This window comes from Phycodurus eques, chromosome 16, assembly GCF_024500275.1.
Source record: "Phycodurus eques isolate BA_2022a chromosome 16, UOR_Pequ_1.1, whole genome shotgun sequence".
NCBI lineage: Eukaryota > Metazoa > Chordata > Actinopteri > Syngnathiformes > Syngnathidae > Phycodurus > Phycodurus eques.
The window spans coordinates 3,809,726-3,832,050 of NC_084540.1; the positions used below are offsets into that span (position 1 = coordinate 3,809,726).

At 40.9% G+C, this 22,325-nt stretch overlaps 1 protein-coding gene across 3 annotated transcripts in view; it reads left to right on the forward strand.

Annotated features, from left to right (window-relative positions):
- Nucleotides 1-22,325, forward strand: part of lmtk2 (lemur tyrosine kinase 2) — a 41,812-nt gene that overhangs the window by 5,747 nt on the left and 13,740 nt on the right. The window contains exons 2-7 of one of the 3 annotated variants that reach the window (XM_061700832.1): nt 9,848-9,969; nt 10,171-10,324; nt 10,417-10,493; nt 10,571-10,689; nt 11,517-11,604; nt 17,047-17,177. In XM_061700832.1, the coding sequence (XP_061556816.1) occupies nt 9,848-9,969; nt 10,171-10,324; nt 10,417-10,493; nt 10,571-10,689; nt 11,517-11,604; nt 17,047-17,177 (691 nt within the window). Of the gene's footprint in view, nt 1-9,847; nt 9,970-10,170; nt 10,325-10,416; nt 10,494-10,570; nt 10,690-11,516; nt 11,605-17,046; nt 17,178-18,619; nt 19,194-22,325 lie in introns of those variants that run through there. The other 2 variants (XM_061700834.1, XM_061700833.1) reach the window with 2 other exon arrangements.

Genomic DNA, 22,325 nt, shown 5'->3' on the forward strand with positions numbered 1-22,325 from the left:
CAAAAGATTTTGTCTGCCTTTCCGTTTTCTACATAGCCCGGCAGCCAAGTGCAACCGTATCTCAGTCAGATGGCATGTGTGATGACATCAGTTTCAGCGTCTCCTGTGACTGACGTGTAATTGCAGCAATAATTGCTTTCAACGAAACAGGGTGAGAGAAGTGCGCGTCAGGTGTTAAACGTCGTGGCATACCCTGACAACACAGCCGGCATCCTGCTTCTGTTTTGGGGTTTGACGCTACCTCCAAAGGCGTAAATGGCTCCATTAATGTCTGTGTTGGTGCTGTCGCGGGGAAAAGGGTTACTGGCAGTGTAGGGAAAGTGCTTTTGTTTCATAGTAACTGTAGAACAATACTGTACAGTGTTCCTCCGTTATATTGCGGTTCATCGCAGACGTTTAAGCAATGACACAGTATTTTCCAGCAATAACATACAATATACAGTCAAGTCTGAATTGAAAGTTGCTTGCCTTCAGTCTAGTACCACATTGTGCTGCAACATGCTGGCTAGCACCAAGGTTTGCTGGAAGAAGTGCATTGTAAATAATAGCAAGAAAATAAGGCAGAGAAGGTCCCCTACTAAGATGCAGTAATTATTGTTTTCACAGAGCAGAGAGAATATTTTGTTATATTAGCAGCTACTTGAATGTTAGAATTTTCTTTAACACAACACAAAGTGAAGCGAGTGAAACACACCCCCCCCCTCCAAAATAGGCCGATTTTTGCAGATTTTTCCATTTACTGTAAAGTTAAAGGACAGTTTTGTAAACCAGTCAAATGTTCTGCATGTAATTCCTATCTTTATTGTTGTATCAAGGTTATATATATTTTTTTTAGTCATTATATATATTTTTGAATTAATCCGCCAATTAATAGATTATTGGAATTATATTTTACCAAATATCGGAGTCGGCATCTGCCTAAAAAAATCCATAGCGGTCGGGCGCCATTTGAAGGTTTATAGATACCATTAAATCTACGCTATTTTTTGTCAGTCCATCTATGGCACTGCACGTTATATATTTGCATTAAGATAGCAGACGTTACATGGTTTGGTTGTACATTTTCCTATTTTATATATACAATTAGGGCCGAGCGATATGGCCCTAAGATTCATATCACTCTTATTACAAGCATTCCCCCGGTAGTTCCTGAGTAGCGAGGAAAGCTTGGTGGAAGGGTGACTTTTCGACGTGGACGCCCCCCCCCCCCCCCCCCCCCCCCCACCAAACTAGCTCAGAGATGGTTAAAAAAATGAAATAAAAAAACTGCCAGCTCCGCCAGCTCTGTGGTTAAACGTGCTTAAAGCAAACAATGTGCTTAAAATATACACACTGAGGCAGATACGACGACAACGTCAGCAAACGTTATCGCGATTGGTCGTTAAAGTCCAAATCTATACCATTGGCCAAATTTATAGTGTCCAGCGCATATCTCTCTATTGCAGATTTTTACCTTCTGCAGTTGGCCTGGAACATATCCCTCACGATAAAGGTGGGCTCACTGTAGTTGCAAATGCACAATTTGCATTCTGCGCTGGGACATTTTTACATTTTTCAGCTACCAGGCTTTGTACGTGCAGTACGTCATCTATTTAGAAAATCCCAAACATGTTACCCAGACAATGCCAGCAAAGTCTGTTCTTTATTTAACGTTGCACTATTGTAACTACCGGTGGGAGAAATGTTCCAAAATGGGTCAACTCCACCTTTGAGTGAATCCCTTTCTGAAATATGCAACTGAACTGAAAAGAGGCCAGTCAACTCCTTTCCACATTTGTCCCAAAATCGAGCTGTGTCATATTGTGGGTTCTGCCAAGTCATGATAGGAATCCATGACTCAGATAAATGAGAGTTTGTTTAAAAAAAAAAAAAAAAAATGCCTTCCATGCCTAACCTAACAGTAGCATTTTTTATTTTATTTTTTCCCCATATATTATTTGCACCAGACTGTCCACCGCGGATATATACATTGTGAAATTAGATATATACACAGAAAGATTTTGTAAATGTTTACTTACATATCTTAATTGATTCCAAACAGTACCTGTAACACGGCAGTAAAACGGCTCAAACGTAACAGAAAAGTCATTGTTTTTATTCATCCGGCTCCCGTTCACTGAAACAACTGTCGTCTGAAAGAATATCTATATTTTAGCCACATCGTAGCATAGGCCACAGGGTTCAGAGTGCGGGAAAAAGTAGCTGCTTACAGTCCGGAAAATACGGTATTAGTCAGGCTTATATGGCTCTGGGACTGTGTACAGTGGAACCTCCAAAGTTGATCACAAACCATTCCATGCCTCTGGTTATTAAAGTTTTTCTAGTTTCTAAACTAGGGCTGCATGATATTTTGTTTGAGCGTCGGTATCGCAATGTCATGTGCACAGTAGTCACATCGCAGGGTCTGCTGCGATGTTGGTGTACTGTAATATACAGTGAGTCAACTATAATATTAAAAGTGCCCAGCAAAGGGACCTTTTTGGACATGCTCTAAAGATTAAAAGATTGTAGATCTGCAGCATTTGCTATTTCACTGTTCAGAATGCAACTAGGCAGTTGGCTGAGTGTGCGAGGTGTGTTCAGGGACACTGCGTAAATGGGAGTGAATGTGTTTTTTTGTAATGCAGTACATAATAGGAAATTATGGCTTATGGTTTATGGCTACGGTTGGGGCTTAACATGTTGTTTTTTTCTGTCATAGGCTCTTGCATTGGTTTGAAGACTAAAATAAATGCTAAAAACCATCAGTGCGAAAGTGCAACCAACCGTTTACCTTATTAGCTGCCTCAATGTTGGCATAAATGTATTTTATTCTTTCACTCACCCAATTGACTAAGAGTTAACTTCACTGAAGCTCCGCGTGGTGTAGCATGAGGCTCTTGAGTGGGAGGGAGCGCGTAAGACGCTACACATCGTGAAAGCCTCCTTTGCACAATATAATCTTGTTGCACTGAACTGACTAGTCATCAAGGCACTTTTGTTCGCCGCTGCCGCCGTTGGGCACGAGCACGTCTTCGTGCGTGTTCTTCTTCGTTGGTTTTCGACACACTCTTCAGTGTTGGTGGACTCTGCATCGAAACTGGGAACCGAAATTGTATGACTGCATAGATGTACAGTCGTGCTCATAATTTTACATACCCTGGCAGAATTTGTGAAAAATGTTTTAATACGACCGATGATTTAACAACCATCATTGATTTCTTTATGGTTATGTTTTGTTTAATGATAATGCTATTCTGAAATGCTTGACACTTTCATTTGAAAACCATTAAAATAAATTAAATGTTTCACTTGGCCCTTCATGTTTTCTTTAAAGAATTGTACCTATCTTACAAAATCTGCCTCGGTAATCCAACATATGAGCACAACTATATGTTTTCTCATTTACGAAATAAATATAGGGATGTGAATTTCAAAATCAGAGCAAGTAAATAGAAAGTATTACGTGTTCAACAAAAGTGCTTGACTTCAGAATAATTCTTAGGGGGGAAAAAAACTAACAAAATAGAGATATTTCTTGTTTTGATCATATGGGTAGAAACAAAATCCAGCATTGTAAAAATGCAATATACATGGGTAGAAGGGTTTTCCAGAATTTTGAGGTCAATTTTGGGCGTGCGTATTATACATGGGTGCGCATTATACACGAGAAATTACGGTGTGTGTGTGTGTGTGTGTGTGTGTATATATATATATATATATATATATATATATACACACACACACACATATATAAAATGATCTTATTAGTTGACTAATCGCAAAAATAATCGGTGCCTAATCAACTTTCAATATAATCGTTTGTGGCAGCCCTAGTGTCAAGTCTCCTGTTCTTTTCAGTCACTTCTGTCCCGCTAAGAAATATTTAAAAACTCTCAGCAGGCTTGATATTTTCATACCTTGTGTACAACTTTAACTCCTATGTACACTTTTTATGCCTCATAAAGCAGTTGCTCTTGGTTTGTTAACTTCTTAATGTCACCTCTCCTTTGGATTTCACTGCATCTTAATGCTAGAGAGGTGAGGCGTGTTCAAGGACCTTAGAAGCAGTATCTATCAATTATGAAAAAAGTTAAAGCCAATGACTTCCTTTAATAGATGTGAATAAAGGTTCATGATTGTAGTTTTCTTTTAAGGTGACAGCTTCCGTGTGCAGTGTGACTAAAAGGCTGATTAAAGCGTTGTAGTGATCCCATTAGATGGAAACAAAAGGGAGGTCTTTAAAAAGCTTTCATTGTGGCCGCAGAAACCAAGCTGCTTACAGTAAAGGGCTGGGTGACAATTTATTTGATCTTAAGTCAAGTAATTAAGCCATTCTGTCTGTTTTTAATATTTAACAGGTATGGGTTGTATATGATTATATTTATCTAATATCCATATTTATGTCAGGAGTTTGTACAAGTGCGCAGGATGCTGCAGTCTTCAACATCACCTCTGCTACGTCACTTGAGAAAAAGGGCCTGTAAAAATTGGGTAAAGAAAAAAAATTTTTTTTGTTGTCACTGTTTTTGGAACTTCGCACGTCCATGTCAACATGCTGGGTTTCTAACAATACACTTGCACTACATGGACAAAAGTAGTGGGACGGTTGCCGGTTACAGGAACTGGAAAATACAGAGTTGGTGGTCCACATGTCCTGAGGTGACACTGCTACAAGTACTCGATCCAAGTGCCTCTCAAATTGCACCACAAGCGTCTCTTCGAACAACACTGAGACAAAGTGACATAAACAAAATAAATCCAAGCTGCCACGATGAGAGATTGATGCTAACATCTTTGGACGGTTGAATCAGTTGCATCAGAGAGAGCGTGACAGGACAAAATAACAAAACAAAGTGACCAGTGGTCGCATCTTCGAAATGAGCAGTGATATTTGAGAGGTCACCTCAGGTGGACATGCTGATACGACAAAACCTACCTTCAAAAAAACAGACAGACATATAAGAATACAATATAATATAGCAGTTACTTGGATTTTTTTTGGGGGGGGGAATTTGAGTTACGACTGAGCTTTAGATACGCCGCCGCTAAGAAAATGGAGCAATTAAAGTACTATAATGCCCTCGCAAGGAGCTGCTGGAGACTTCAGCTGCTGATGTCACACCCCTTAAGGCCACACATCCAACACAGATACTACAGTTCTCCCAGTAATTACACTTTGTATAACCAGTTTATGTCTTTACATTATTTATCCTTTTGTAAAACAGTGCTATTTTTCTTTATCAAAGACATGTACCAAAAATGGTGGTGCTTTTTGGGGGGTGCTGGATTGGATTAATGGCATTTCAATTAATTTTTAATTAGGAAATCTTATTTGATATACAGTGGAACTTCAGTTTTCGTAATTAAACTGAATCTTGCTAAACTAAAGCAATAGTTCAAATAATGTAAATCCAGTTGATCCATTCCATAGTATGGAATCCAAACACCCCAAAATATTAACAACAATAGAGAATAGCTATATTTTTACATACGGAAAACTAGTGAATCCCCAAAATTAAAATTTTTGACTGAAACCGAAACTGGCAAACTACGCGCACATACAAACACAAGGCCGAAAGCCGGAAAACTGAAATTATTAATCGGTCAATCGAACTTAATTCAAATACAAACATGAATCAAAACTGCTAATTATTTATTATAAAACTATGCCAGTAATGAGTAAAATTGCATTTATGGCTATGACTGAAAACATAATGTCAAGATTAGTGATGAAATGAAAATTCTTAAAAACCAACGAAAATGAGGCCGAAAACTTAAACACCGGCAGAAATTATTATGCCAATCATTAGTAAAATTGGTTTTATGGCTGTAACTGCAGAGCTGCCAACAAATTTACTTCCACAACAGTTTGTCTGAATTTCCATATTTTTAAAAGTATGTCAGGAACATTACCATTGGAAAGTTATTGCAGTATGTTATGTAGTAATTTTGCATACTATTCAGTTCCACAACATAATCTTTACTCTATAATTGTAATTGGGTTACAGTTAGGGCTACGGCTAAATTATGGCTTCAATATTTTTTATTTAACTGTATTTATTGCCTCAACCTTGTGATGGCGGATCCATTTGCAGCCAAATATCTCTTGCATGCTCTTTTTGTATTTCCTGTATCCACTATTGCTGCTGAAATGGTGCAAATTCCCCATTGTGGGACTAATAAAGGTTTTCTTATACTCAAAATATTTATTACATTAATGTACTTTTAGATTTAGATGCCCTTTTTCTCAAGTGACGTCGCAGAGGTGATATACAATTCGTTTCCAGTCCCTGTGTTATCTAGCTGTCTAGCGTTATCGTGTATTTCAGTATTTTCCTCTATAGACGTATTGTTTTGCTTGCTATATTGCTCTAACAAAGTTTGGTAATTTCTGCTATAACGCGGTTCCGGCCAGACCTACAGCGGCTGAAGTAAGTATTTAACATGTCACCATTTTTCTCACTAAATATATTTCCAAAGGTGCAATTGACATGAAAATTTCATCACATGTTGAGAACAACCCAAATAATCCATACATACAAAGAAAGTGGAACAAATAAGATCAGAAATTAAGTTATGTGAAATGATATGGGGAAAAGTATTGAACATGCCAACTGGTATTTACTTGATACGTTGTACAAAAGCCTTTGTTTGCAATGACAGCTTCAAGATGCCTCCTGTATGGAGAAACTAGTCGCATGCATTGCTCTGGTGTGATTTTAGCCCATTCCTCCACACAAGCAGTCTTTAAATCCTGAAGGTTCCGTGGGCTTCTTTTATGGACCTTGAGTTTCAGTTCTTCCATAGATTCAGTCAGGTGATTGTCTGGGCCATTCGAGCTGCTTTATTATTTTTTTCTTTGAAACCAATTGAGTTTCCTTGGCAGTATGTTTTGGATCATTATCCTGATGAAATGTCCACCCTTGTTTCATATTCATCTTCCTCGTAGATGGCAGCAGTTTTTTTGTCAAGAATGTAGATCAGTAGATCTGCCCATTCTTGCTTGCTTCAATAATGTGAAGTTCACCAGTACCATTTGCTGAAAAGCAGCCCCACACTATCATGTTCCCACCTCCGAACTTCACTGTTGGTTAGTTACTCTTCCAAACATGGTATACATTATGGCATCCAAAGCGTTCAATTTTGCTCTCATCAGACCAGATTATATTCTCCCAGTATTTAACTGGCTTGTCCAAATGTTGTTCAGCAAACTTTAAACGATCTTTGACATGCTTTTTTTTTTTTTTTTTTTTTTTTTATTTTTATACAGCAAATGGGGTCTTGTGTGATGAGCGTACATACAGGCCATGGCGGTGGAGTCCATTACTCACTGTTTTCCTTGTGGCAACAGCACCTGCTAATTCCAGGTCTTTCTGAAGCTCTCCACAAGTTGACTCTTCTGATTATTACTGCTCTGTCACAAATCTTGCGAGAAGCACCTGCTTGAGGCAAGTCTATGGTGGTATGATTGGCTTTCCACTTATGTATTATGGCTCCAACTGTGCTTCCCGGAACATTCAGAAGTTTAGGTATGTGCCTGTAACCAATGGCATCATCATGTTTTGCAACAATTAGTTTGCGATGGTCTTGAGACAGCGCTCTGCTCTTACCCATCATGAGATGTGTCTTGACTCACACCTTGACAATGAGACCTTTTTGTTGGCCATCATTTAGGACTGAACCAACTGATATTCATTTGCACTAACGAGGGGCTGGATTGCTGTTTGATTATTGATAGATTTTAGGTGTTGTCTTGGCTTTCCATGCCTTTTTGCACCTCCCTTTCTTTATATGTTCAATACCTTTTCCCTGGGTCATTTCACATTATCACACGCAACTTAATTTCTGATCTTAGTTGTTCAACTTTCTTTGTATATATGGATTACTTGGGTTCTTCCAAACATCAACAAATCTTCATGTCAATAGCACCTTTGGAAATCTATTTAGTGATAAAAATGGTGCCGTGTTAAATACTTATTTCAGCCGCTGTATGTGACAAGTGTACTTTGCCACACAATCACTTATTTTGTTTTGTGACTTCATGTCACGATACCTCAACTGGCTTCCCCGCTGTCTGCCTCGCGTCTTATCCTCCGTCCCTCCTTCGTCATGATACTTGTCAAAATGTAGTTTATACGCTGTCATGGAGGCAATACATAGCATTCAACAATCATTCCACCTGAGTCGCTGAACAGCTGAAAGCAGCAAGGTTTGGCGACAATCGGAACACCACAGTTTGGGCTAGCCGCGAGTATAAAGCAGCGCGGTTCCAACAGTTCTTTGTGACATAAAAATTCGAAATATTGCCATAATTAAGATGTTCATTTTTGTTGTTGATATTACCATTAGTTGAATGTGTGCCTTATGTAACTACCACATTTATGGTTGTTTTATGGTGCACGACTATGTCGTTATCAAGCTCTGGTTTATCATACCAGAGTTCAATTGCTCAATAGAGAAAATACTCTGTGGTCTGACGAGACAAAAGTTGAACTTTTTGGAAGGTGTGTGTCCCATTACATCTGGTGTAAAAGTAACACCGCATTTCAGAAAAAGACCATCATACCAACAGTAAAATATGGTGGTGGTGGTGTGATGGTCTGGGGCTGTTCTGTCAAGTCAGCAAGTCCACCTCTGAATGGCCGAAGAAACACAAAGTGAAGACTTGACTGGCCTCGTCAAAGTCCTGACCTGAATCCTAGTGAAATGCTGTTGCATGGCCTTAAAAAGGCAGTGCGTGCTTGAAAACCTTCCAATGTGGCTGAATTAAACAATTCTGCAAAGATGAGTGGGCCAAAATTCCTCCACAGCGCTGCAGCTGCATGGCTACTAGTGTGGGCTGAATGGGTGGTAACAATGGAAAAACGAAATACCAGTGTTTTAAGGGGAATAGCCCGTCAGCAACATAATGAGAGAAAGAACTATGAACTAGTTCATTTTTGGGATGGTGAACTTCGTTCAAAATTTTGGATTATGGTCTATGAAGTGAATTTTTTATTAACGGTGAGCTGAACTTTGAACTAGTTTCCGTGGAAAATTAAAATGATTAATATGTGACGCTTTTATTTTGAAGATGGCCCTCAAAGCACGTTGGCAGCGTGTTACCATAATGCATATTATTAACAATCGTTGTAGCGGCTGCCTTTACTTTTTGGCTGGCCTAACCTGCATTAAAAAAACACTGTGAGTAAATATTTTAAATTTTATTTTAAATTTGAAAAGTGGGCATGATTTAATATTAAGTTTGTAACAGTTAATAATTTAGCTCCTTTTATTGAAATGCTTTGCTATTTTAGTTTTGGTCTCATTCATTAAAGTTGGTTGAATTGCCTGGTAAAATAATCAAATGTTTTTTAATTTGCAAGTGAATTTATGCTTATGAGGATAAGCGATACAGAAAATGGATGGATGGATGGTTTCAGTTCTACAAGATATAAGAATTAGTTTCAATGTATTGGATAAAGGGGTTGTTTCATTAGATATTATTCTGATTTCCTTCTTTTGAATTTCAATTATTTTGTGTAAATTTGTGTTACCACAAATTTCCGAACAGTAATTCGGCTGCCTAATTTAAATGTTCAAATTTTAAATTATTGGGCTAATTAAGCGGTTACCTGAATTTTATTTGTCAAATATTGGAATCGGCATCGGTGTCAAAAAATCCATATCTCACTTCCATATCAAAATCGTTTATGTAATATTCTTGGAGATGGTAAAATGTGGGTTTCCGTGAGCTGTCAGCTAAAATCATCAAAATCATAAAATAGTTAACTGTGTAGTGAATCTAGATGTTTTTCTATTGAACTACAGGACTACTTCTAATTAATTGAGATGCACCTTAATGTCGGCTTTTCCTCCATTATAGACGGCAACGTGGGTGATCCATTTTACGTGTCTCTCTGCTTGGCCCTGACGGCACTGGTGACATTGGTGGTGCTGCTGGTGAACTGTGTGAGCTGTTGCAAGGAGAGGGAGATCAACTTCAAGGTCAGACGCCAAGAAGACTCTTGTCTGATCAGTGTTGGCATGTAGTGCGATTCGCCCAAAATGCCCACCGCATAGCTTGGAATTGGATTCCAGTCGAGCAATACTGTTACTTGACGGTTTGATGTCTTTTTCAAATATGTCTCGTGTGTTCTTTAATGGCTGTAATTCTGGAAAGTTTACAGTGGATGTTTGTTGATCCAGGAATTCGAAGACCACTTTGATGATGAGCTCGACTTCACACCGCCAGCCGTGGACACGCCGTCTATGCAGTCACCGGCTGAGGTGTACACTCTCGCCGTCTCCCCTGTGGCCTTGCCCGGACCCCCGCACCTTCAACCTGCAGCGCCCATCACAGGTTGGGGAAAAAAGGATACCCTCTCTGTGTCCAGATTTGCCTTTGTTTGTTAATGTTTGTTTTGGTGTTAAATGATAAATGATGATTCCCAGAGGGATCCACAGGCTTCCAGGTAGCCCGTCATAGTCTGAGTTATATCCAAGAAATTGGCAATGGATGGTTTGGCCAGGTAAGACTTTTACCTTTCTTACCTGCCAATCTAAAACGGTCATAAGTCTGTTTGTTCTAAACTGGCCCTCCCAACAGGTGATCCTGAGTGAAATCTATACAGATCCCGGTGGCACCAGAGTGATCGTGAAGGAGTTAAAAGCCAATGCAAATGCCAAGGAGCAGAATGAGTTCCTGCAGCAGGGGGATCCTTATCGGTGAATGTGGTTTTGTTTTTTCAATCACCAGTTTAATAATTTACCCAACTAATATACAGTGGTGCCTTAAGATACGAATGAGTCAAGTTTTTCAAGATGCGAGCTGTCGTGACTGTCAGACTGAACATAAAACAAAGAATTGCCAGTTGTGTATTTGAAACGACCACATAACTTTGCTTTAGGAAATCTGTTCGGCTTAATGCTAGCAAACAATGGAAAATTCTATACATGTGCCAACGAATAACATTGGTGTTTGAGGTGTTATAGCCCTTAAACCAACACACATTAAAAAAAAAAAGTAGTAATAATGTCGACAGACAGTATAACAATAGTCACAGGCATGTATTCTTTATCCTTTGTGACTAATTACTAATACTACTGCAGTTTATCTGCAGGGTCTTTTGTAAAAATCTTCTTTGTGTGTTTCTTTACCGTGTGTGTCTGTATGCCCCCTCTTGGTGTGCCCCCCGGTGGCGCGCACACCAAGAGAAGCAGCACAAAGTCCATAGAATTGAAGCAAAAAATGTGGCAAAAACTGTTTAATTCTTTACATTCTATTTGATGATGTAATTACTGTGTTTTTATAGAGTGCTATTTTCTTATTAAAATGTAGTTTTTTTTTGGGTGGGGGCACTGGAACGGTTTTACTGGCATTTCCATTGATTTCAATGGGGAAAGATTATTTTGAGATAAGTGTTTGGTTTTACGAGCGTGGTCACTGAACAACTTAAACTCGTATCTTAAGGCACCACTGTTTATATTATATATGTCAAATTGTTTTCACTTTAATGTGAGTGTTATTTATTGATTTAAAATGTTACCCTCAGAGTATTGCAGCACCCAAACATCCTCCAGTGCCGTGGACAGTGTGTCGAAGCGATTCCCTTTCTGCTTGTTTTTGAGTACTGTGAAATGGTGAGTAACTGTGAATTTTGTTTGCAACGCCCTGTGAAACACTTTGACATTTTACACAAGTGGGCTTCTAAATGAGGTTCGTGGAAGGACATTTACAGCTAATTTCACTGCCTTCCTGATCAGCGGTGTATTCTGTTAGAAATGATCTAAGATTTTTTTTTTTTTTTTTATACAGCAATTTCAGCACTTGAGAAGTTCATTAACAGACAACTGATCTTATCACTGTCCCGCACTCACAAATCCAGTCCAGAAAGCATGCATAGCTGAGTTGCCCCATTGACCCATTTGCATTTTCCGGAATCCTGATTTAGCCCTCTATTTATCGTAACATATTGCACCGACGCAAGACGACATCATAGCCGCTGATTTATTTACTGTTTCTCGTTATCTTTTATGGGTGGGTTTTTAAGGAGCAACCCTCCCATGCCCCTCCCGCTTTCTTCTCCTTCAGCCTCCTGTCACATAGCTCGTCTAAGCTTGACACTTCTCACATTCCCACCTTACCCAGTAAAGCAACAAGCTCCATTTACGCTCCTCCAGTGTCACCTCCACCAGTTGCTGTGTTTGTGCATTTTTACTTCCTGCGACTTGTGTATTTTTTTTTTTAATTCCTTTTTACTCTGGACTAATGTAAAGTAAACAAAACCCACAGTATATAAGGCCTTAATATTGTCATCTTTCACTTTGACAGCAACGCAACAGAATCCACTCACTGTCAAATAACTAGTGGCTACAAATGATCTTGTATAAGTTTATATTGAGCGGGCTTTTCATCCCCGTGAATGAGTTTACACAGCCTGATCAAATAGGTTTGACAGGATGAAACTTTGCACGAGGCTCCGGCTGCTTGTATCCCCTCTGTTACATACAGTCGCTCGTTGCTTAGCCCTGGCACAAATAATTACTTACCCCGCTTCCAACTTCCCATTTGTCTGAGCTGGTGACGTGCCCAGCAGGTTCCAGTCCAGTTCCCTTTGCCAGACATTGCATCACGTTGCCGGGCATGATGATAATGTCAGGTATTCGGACCTGGCCGGTGTCCTGGTACTGTGGTTTATAAATTAGTCAGCTCCAGTTATGTCCTTGACAGGAGAGGGAATTACTCCCTGTATATTAAGTATCTGTGTCATTTGGAATGGGATATTTGCTTCAATCATATACTCTCAACTGTCTGACAATATTCAGTACAAGTCAGAGCTGCATTAACAATTCTGCCTTTGAAAAGGTAATAATGCTGTTTTAATTGGCTTCGTCATAATCATTTACTATGAAATGACAGTGGCTAGTTGCAGAGTACCGTAAACATTGAATATAAAATTTAGTGGAAAATGTGAGGGGTTTTTTTTGTTTGTTTTTGTTTTTTTAAATGGGAAAGTCTCAAAGGCACCTTATGGTGATATTGACTCAATCGTGCCAATCATTTACATATTGTTCACATCACAAAACATTTACAAAACATACCGGTACTCGTCATGTGATGCCTTTTTGTCCATATCCATACAAAAGTGTTTTTAAAAGAATCTATTTTGTTATGAGTTCAGACTCCCCTTTCACTAGTCATCATTTTTTTGAAATTGGACAGTTTATACCAGTTTAGAATAGATGCAGCCTAATTGTTATGGTCTCTCACAATGTTGTTTCATTAGTTACTCCTCACTCATGCTCCTAATCAGCTGCTCCCGGAGCGTCATAACTATATTTAGGCAGAGCATATCGTTTACTATACATAATTTTTTAGCTCTTCTGTGAACAATCCTTCCCAGAGGATTGTGGATGCTGTTTGGGTGAAAGTGATTGAGAAAATTGTGAAAAGATTTACACAAGATGACTGTTAAAGGTGGCCTTTAACACCTCTGGAGTCTAATCACAAGTGGGTTACCCTTTTAAAGTATGTCGGTTCACACCTGTCGTGAACGTGTGCCCTCATGCGTCTCGAGTGGCCCCTCGTGACCGCTTCTCACTACCCCGTTCTATATGTCAACACGTATATCATTTGCATTTACAGACACCCATTGGCCTTAATGTACAGTGGATATAAAATGTCTACCCAACCCTGTTCAAATGCCAGGTTTCTGTGATGTGAAATAAATAAGACCAAGACGAACCATTTCAAAACCTTTTCCACCTTTTAACGTGATCTGTACACCACTACATTGAGAGAGAAAAAAAACGGAACTGTTTTAAGTGGAAAAGAAAATGTACAATAACCTTTTTGCAGAAATACGCACACCCTCAAACTCATATTCTATTGCAGTACTTTTGGCTTTTATTACAGCACTCTATTTTGGGGGTAGGAGTCTGTCAGAGGACGGGCGATTGTTGTACTAAACAGCCATTGCCAGAGATACCTGCAACTCCTTCAATGTTGCTTTTAGCAGCTTTCCTTTACCATTTGTCATCTTTTCATCAACTTTGGAGGGACGTCCAGTTGTTGGCAATGTCACTGTTATGCCATATATTTTCCTCTTCACTGTGTTACACTGTATATTTAATGCCTTGGAAATTGTTTGTAGCCTTCTCCTGACTCCTTTGTATAGAGACCTCTCTCTGATGCTGTTAAAGCTCTCTGTAGACCATGGCTTATGCTGTAAGATGTGACGACAAATGTCAAGAAAAGCCTACTAGAACAGCTGAACTTGAGTTGGGGTTAATCAGCGGCACTCGAAATGGTGGCAGGTGTCTGCCGACGACTATTTAACATGAGTTTGAATGTGATTGGTTAATTCGATACGGCAAAAGTGCGGGAAAAGTTTTGAAATGCTGTATCTTGGTGGAGTTTTTTTCACATCACAAAAACCTGCCATTTGAACAGGGTTGGGTGACTACGCCTTGGCAAACCAAGTCATCCAAAATGTATGACACACATTTGACCATGTACATCTGTGCGGAATTTACACACACGGTGGAAAAAGCCAGCTTACGAGACCGTGAACAGGAGTACTTAACACCCCTCAATGTGCTCCAGAGCATGTTCACATACATGCTGACTATCTTGGGACTGTGTTGTGATTCGCTGACTGATCTCATTCCCCGATGCTTCCTGTATTCCAAAAGAGGGATGACACTGAGAGGGAACCCCCTCGTAAATGCGCACATGCACCAACCCAGAGTGCACTCTCGGTAACGGGACGCGATTAGACATTCGTAACTAAAGTACCTCATGACTGCGGCATGAACAGTGTGTTCTCAGTATGTTCTTAACTCATTCCTCAGGGAGCTTTGTACTGCTTACTAATCTCCTTCACCACACACACAATCCTACCCTCCAATTGGAGTGCATTGTTGCAATGCACTTCAATATATTACAGTGTTAAAAGTCAAGAAAGAAAGTCAAAACGATGATCTACTCTCTCGGCATTGAATGATCGTCACAGGTGTCACTGACATTCCCAAGCCGCTGTGGTTTGTAAACTGTCAGTGCACAATAAGTACCCCAGGAACCAGTCCAACCACAAAGACCGGTGTAATCTTTTGACCGATTTAATAGCTCACGTGTATTTGTTGTGTGCTGGTTTCAAAGTTCCTTATCTTATTTCCAGATAGACCCTCACTAAATAAAATAAAGTTACACGAGGGTTCTGTTCACTCACAGTAGAAGTGAGTCGACAGGAACTGGATAATTTACTGCCACCATGTGGGAGCTTCTGCACAGTGTATCGCCCAAGAACTACCTGGTGTTGCGTTCCGGGTCTAGGGGTAACCCAGAACCTAACCTGATCTGATTCTTCCCATCTTCCCACTCCCAAGTGAGGCCAGGGTCACCAAGTAACACAGTTTAGAATGTTTATTAAAACTTCAGAGGGAGAAATATGCCAACAAAACAAACAAAGCAGGAAAAAAAAATCAAAGGTATATTCCCTAATACATGTTTGATTCAATAAGAGCGGGATAGTGAGTCTCTGGTCCTGACAGTCTTGCTGAGGGCATCTGAGCTTCGACATGGATCCAACTTTAGGGACTTTCCAAGTTTAGCGAGCGCCGGCTTGTAGGTCTCCATGGTGACCAGGTCTGCGCCAGTGACGTCGCTGAACCACTGGCAGATGACGACGGGGATGCGGTGGACTTGGCAGTGGTTCAGCACTACACCTGGAAGTCCAGTGATTTTGTTGGGCTGCTACACAGACGGCCCGCTGAAGGTGCCGATGTGGCGGGAGTGCAAGAAGGGCGCCGAGCTGCCACAAAGGTAGTCGCCGCTCTTGTAGTCGGCCACGGAGCTGTCTGACAGGACTGTCACGTTCAGGTCTCTGCGGTGCAGGAATCACCTGATTCGGTTTAACTGAGATCTGACAAATGTGGCATGAACAGATTTCACTACTTCTGATCTAAGTCCCGGCCAAAAGAAATAACGGAGAACACAATATGTTTTTTTTAATTCCTAGGTGGCCAGACATATGATGGTCATGAGCTAAACTGCGACCTGGGAACAAAAGGCCTGTGACCCCACTGTTCGGCGCACGGTGTGAAGCTACCACCAGGAGACCAGTGGCGCATAAAAACACCCTCCTCAATGAGATACAATACAGACTTTCCCCCGGTAGTTTTGTCCACCAGAGAAAAGCAAGGAGACATAGTACCATCATTTTGTTGAGCTTTACTTAGCTGTTCTCTATCCACAGACAACATACAAGCCCAAAACAGGAAGCCAAGCCAAAACCTGCACACACAAACCACCCGACGACATGAAGCAGCCCCAAAGAACCACTTCGACAACGCTACATCCAACCCCCAAATGTGCCAGAATGTTTTAACGGTGTGCCTAAACAAATATAAGAGGTTGCACTGCTACGGCAGAATTCAGGCGGAGGGAAGTTTCCGCGCAGGGATGTCGTTTGCGAACAAAACGGCTCTTAGATTCGGTTGTTTGAAGTAATCAACAGGGTCTCCTGATCAGGACCTGCTCTTTTTCCCTCCCATTCTCTCACCGGGCAGTGTGCAGGCGTATGTGCACACACGATTGGTCATTGCAGTGGGTGGGAGGGGGGGAATCATACAGCGCACGAAGAGTTGAGAGGAGGGAGGGAAACGAGAATTAAGAGTACAAATAGACTCACAAACTAAGGTCAGGAATAGTTAAGAGAATGTTCAGACTTCGCAAATAACATACTATAGACATACAGTCCCCTCCAAAACTATAGGAAGTATTTGTTTTTGTTGTATACTGAACACATTTGGGTTTCAGATCAAAAGATGATTATGAGACAAGAGATGAGATGAATGAGACAAAAGTTCAGAATTCCAGGTTTTATTTTATGGTATTTACATCTAGTGGAATTGCATGGTCTCTTCAACTGAGGATGTAGGCAATTTTAGCAGAGTTGGCCAACATCATGAGATGATTTAGGTAAAAAAAAAAAAAAAGATTTTATTTATTTAGGTCAAGAAATGACATAGCCCATTGTCTTAAGAATGTTTATTATATTGACTCTGTGTGTGTGTTTACAGGGGGATTTGCGAGGCTATTTGTCTCAGCAGGACTGGACATTCAGAAGTGCTGAGATACTGCAGCTGCAAAGGATGGCCTGCGAAATCGCTGCCGGTCTCACTCACCTTCACAAATACAACTTCCTGCACAGGTAGGACTCCAAAACTGCAATAGCAAAGAAGCCGGCTTGGTTTCTGCCTTGCCCATCCTACCTCGCCTCTGGCAGGGTGCATCCCATTCAAAGCAGTACGCCTTTTTGTTTCTTCCAGTGAGGACAGAAACAGTGTGACATTTTGATGACAACCTCTAGTCATGTATGCTTTACATGTTTGCTTCCTTCCCTTGTTTCGTTTAAATATTTAGATTACAATGAAGCAAAACTTTTTGGTTAACTCTTGATTGGTGAGGGTGTCTGCGGATTAGATTTCCCCAAGTTAATGTGTTATTATAATAATGCATAAAAAACACACTTTATCCTTGAATCTGATAATCAAGCTTAAACATGCCAGACAAACAACTGTATTTTCTTTGGAAACCTTTGTAAAGCAATTGACGAATGTGTTTGGGGCTGCAATGATTAATTGAACAATTAAAAAATGAATTACACAAAAAAAGGCAACGCAAAAGTCTCTGCCTCAAAGCTTCGCAGTTACCATTTTTTTCCACACGGTATAATGCTACTGCAGATTCAAGCACCTCTCCGAGCTAGGAGGAAAGACTCTGTAATAAACAAGAGAATTACAAAGTTTGGAATCATTTCGCAATTAAAAAAAGAAAACAAACACGTAATAAGCACATTAATTCACAAGCTGCCGATGGCCACAGCTCACACTGAGTCACTCAACACGCAGACTGGCTGATGGATTAGCCAATAGGGGTTATGCGCAACCAGTGTTGAAAAAACAGTTCAGGTGACTGACAGAGTCCCTTTTGCAGGGACTGTCGAAAAGCAACTGTCGAAATATTTAGCGTGTGCCCCACAGGTGTCAAACTCAAGACCCGGGGACCAGATTCGGCCTGCCATATCGTTTCACGTGGCCCACGTAAGCAAATCATGTGTGTCAACTTCATGTTCTTCTGGACCAAAATTTAAAATTGTCTAAAAACATTTCTAAAAATGTTGAGAAATTGCAAGCATTAGAAATAAAGTTAGGAGTGACGCAGGCAGGCGGGTGCATTTAGCGTTTGGACCATTTTCATTTGTACGAAAGCCAACCAAATCATCCAAAAACTAGGGCACAGAAAAACTGATCTTCCACTGTATACGTAATACGATGAGGCGATTATACATTCAGAGCTGTCAAATGTTATGGAACGTCCGTATTTTATTACGGAAGTCTCTGAACGCTGACTCGTTACGGCCGTAACACCAATTGTTCCGGATATTGGGGGGGCAGCGTCCGACATTACTGGCCTTTACGGTTGCTGTGTCCAGCCACCGTGACAAAAACTTTGTAAATAAATTTGATGAAATAAACACAATCTTTTCAGCAGTTTAGATTGTCCGTTGAAGTCGGACTTTGTCCTTTTTTGTAGCAGCTCCAAACCAGAATGTGATTGAAAAAGACAGGACTAATTTGATGACTGCTGTGTAGAACTGCCTCAACAGCTACTGTGGCAGGCCGTGCTTCCTCAGAAGCCACAGGAAGTACACCCTCTTTGACGATGGAGTTGATGTTGAGACTTCAGGTCCTGAGAGACTGTAATTCCCAGGAACTTGAAGGTCTCGACGGTTGACACGGGGGAGTTGGACAGCGTGAGAAGGATGCCTCCTGAAGTCCACGATCATCTCTACAGTCTTGAGTGTGTTCAGCTCCAGGTTGTGTCGGCAGCACCACAGCTCCAGCCGTTCCACTTCCTGTCGATACGCAGACTCGTCACTGTCTTTGATCAGGCCGATGACTGTGGTGTCGTCTGCAAACTTCAGGAGTTTGACTGCCGGGTGCGTTGAGGTCAAGTCGTTCGTGTAGCGAGAGAAGAGCAGCAGAGAGAAGACACAACCTTGCGGCGCCCCGGTGCTGGTGGTGCATGTAGATGAGGTGGTATGCCCCAGCCTCGCCTGCTGTGTCCTGCCCGCCTGGAAGCTGAGCTGGAGAAGCTTGAAGGAGAGGAGTTCGGGGAGGATGGTGTTGAACGCAGAGCTGAAGTCCACGAACAGGATCCTCACGTAGGTCCCTGCGCCAATGAGGTGTTCTATGATGACGTGCAGTCCCATGTTGACTGCATCATCCGCAGACCTGTTTGCTCGGTAGGCAAACTGCAGGGGGTGCACCGGGGGAACCTGTGACGCTCTTGAGGTGGTCCAGCACAGGGGGGTTCAAAGGACTTCATGACCACAGATGTCAGGGCGACAGTCCTGTAGTCATTCAGAGCCGAGATTTCAGGTTTCTTGGGGACAGGGATGATGGTGGCGCGTTCGATACAGGATGGTACTTCATACAGATCCAGAGATCTAGTGAAGATCTGTGTGAAGACTGGAGCGGGCTGGTCCGCGCAGACTTTGAGGCAGGATAGGGAGACAGGGTCTTGATCTTTTGTTGTTTGGCGATGCATCTCACATCCTGTTCGTGGATGGTCAACGCAGAAGTCAGAGGTGTGATTGTGGTCGGTGGTGCGGTTGGCTGGGTGTGGGGTGTGAAAGTGTCCTTTTCAAATCTGCAGTAGAATGAGTTCAAGTTGTCGGCTCGTCTTTTATTGGTCTTAGCTTGGTCGCTTGTAATTGGTTAGCGATTGTAAGGCATACCAGACTGGTTTAGAGTCGTTAGCGGTAAACTGTTTTTCTAACTTTATTGCTAGTTTCTCTTTGCAATATCTGCAACATTTGCACAATCAACATTGTCTCAGATTATCGCACTACTCACTTAAAGTCTCTGCGGTCATTGTACCGGACTATTACAATATTAGTCAATCGAACTGCTCTAAGTGCAAGAAGATTCTACATCTTTTTGCACAATTGTCAAATTGATGAGGGGTCTGTTTGGGTGTTTTTTTTTTTTTTTTTTTTTTTCCGTTTACTAATTCAGCGAGCGTTAGAAGTGCGGCATTCGTATTATCTTGAGGAGGAATGTAGACACCGGCGAGAATGAAAGATGCGAACTCACAATTGAGGAAGGCATAATAATTGGGGTTTCCCACTATCATGAACTTTGGGCCAATAAAACTTAAATGCGCCTGAAATACACCGCAAAGTGCTCTTAATTGGAAAGCTCACAAACTAATTTAAACTCTGAAATCCTGCCATGAAATTAGTATGGAATATTCCTATTATCCGTGACGTTGCGCCTATCGAGGGTTCACAGCCAGTCATCTCTACACTCCCATTCACTGACCCCCAGGTCACTCACCAGGCCAGGCCCCACCTTTTAAAGCCCTATGCGGTCAAAGTAACAGATACTACAGTAGACCGGCGATCCCAAGTGGACAAAAATACCTGTGCCTCACATGCCCATTATCGTGTTGAATCATGCAAAACAAATTTATATCTGATTAATTGATGGGATAATCGGTAGAATACTCATTTCTAAAAATATGCGATAGGTGCAGACATACAGTGGTTAGAATTTCCAAAATTCAGGCCCTATAGTAAATGTCCTTGAAAAATGACGTTATCCTTGCAGCTGATGTTCAATTGTCTTTAAAATTCCACAGACAAAATAAACAACTCAAAAGTACTGGACTAACTTGTAATTTGTGTTTTGCTTTTTATTGTAATGGAGATCTGACTAAGGGGGACCACAAACAATCAAATAAAAATTCTTTAAAAAATAAAAAATAAATAAAAATAAAATTTTAAATTTAATATTGATCCTCATTCTTATGCTTAAATGAGAGGTATTACATTTGAAATGAAATTTGAAAATTATATTTTTTCCGTTTATGGATGCTAGACTTTATATGTAAAGTTTTAGAATAATAAACTCTTGTATAAACACAACAGAATGTTTGTTAGAAGAATTCTTGTCGTGTGTTACAATAGTAAATTCATGTATGCGCTTTACTATCATGGATCCATTGAGAACGAATAGGACGGCGGCTTCACAGTACAATGTTAAACTGTTCTAGTGCTTGCTGTCAAACCACTCTGAGGCATACCAGTGTTTTCCAAAAAAGGTTTGCGTGGCAGAGAGGCGGCGTTTCATTGCTGTTTTTTTTACCACGGCGCGCACTGGATGCCTGGCTGCTCGCAAGCAGCAGTACAGGTCGGGAGGCGGGGTGTTGTCGGCAAAGTGCAGCTCAGGGTAACATACGACGCTCAGCTCATCAGCTCTATTTGCATGCTCGGAATAAGCTCCAGGGGTTCCAATTACACAGCTCCGATGCATTGCCACAGTGTCAGCTGTCTGCTGCCAGAGGCTTATGATGATTCTGCTGTTTGCGTGTAAAGGGATAGCCAGATTTTGAAAGTTGTCTCTTAAATCCTTGTTCCAACTCAAAGGGATTTCTCTCAGGCTGTCGCAGTTGAGTTTGAAATCCCGAAAATGTTTAGACGGCAGCGACTGTTTTACTGTCCTTGCTGCGCTGTAAATAAGACTTCATTGAGTGTAGCGAGTTGCGATCCACTGTGTGGTCTTTCTAAAAGAATAATATAATATACATTGAACATATTAGTAGCGTTAAATTGGAGAAATGACTATGAAGCGTGCTAATATGTGAGCTGAGCGCGAAGGTTGCCATACCACCAACTGGGCTTGTAGGGTTAAATTGTATGGCCTGTTTCCCAGTATCGGGCACACGGCCAACTAGAGATGGCTGCGGACAAGAGGGTTTAAAATAAATAACCATTTGTCTTCCAGAGGTTTCACCGGCTTTGACGCTAGTCCAGCCATGTGCACACAAAAACACTTGGGTCAGCAGTGTTTGTCATTGGGTGGGAGCAGTATTTTCATCTTGGGCAAAGAAAATAAGCAGCATATTCGAAAGTGAACCACTCAGTGCCTCATCACGAGGGTTTCACTGTGAATTAAGTATACCACATGTTAATTGACTTAACTCATTGGGAAACAGAGTGTGGTACGCCATCTCCTGGTAAAAACACAAATAATGTTTTTTCCTGCTACTGTATGCATGAGTCAGGAATAGAACCTGTGCAGGGCGAAGAACTGCCTTCTGACCCTTCGTTTCATGGGCTTGTTTTATATCTGTGACGTTAATGTGCAAACAAAACCTACGTACAGTGTTTTGAGTTAAATGTGTTCGCCATAGAAATGAATAGAAAGGCCATTAATCCATTCCAGCCTCTTAAGCAAAAAATAATTAGTAGTTTTTTTGTTTTTGTTTTGAAAAATAGCACTCAATTGTA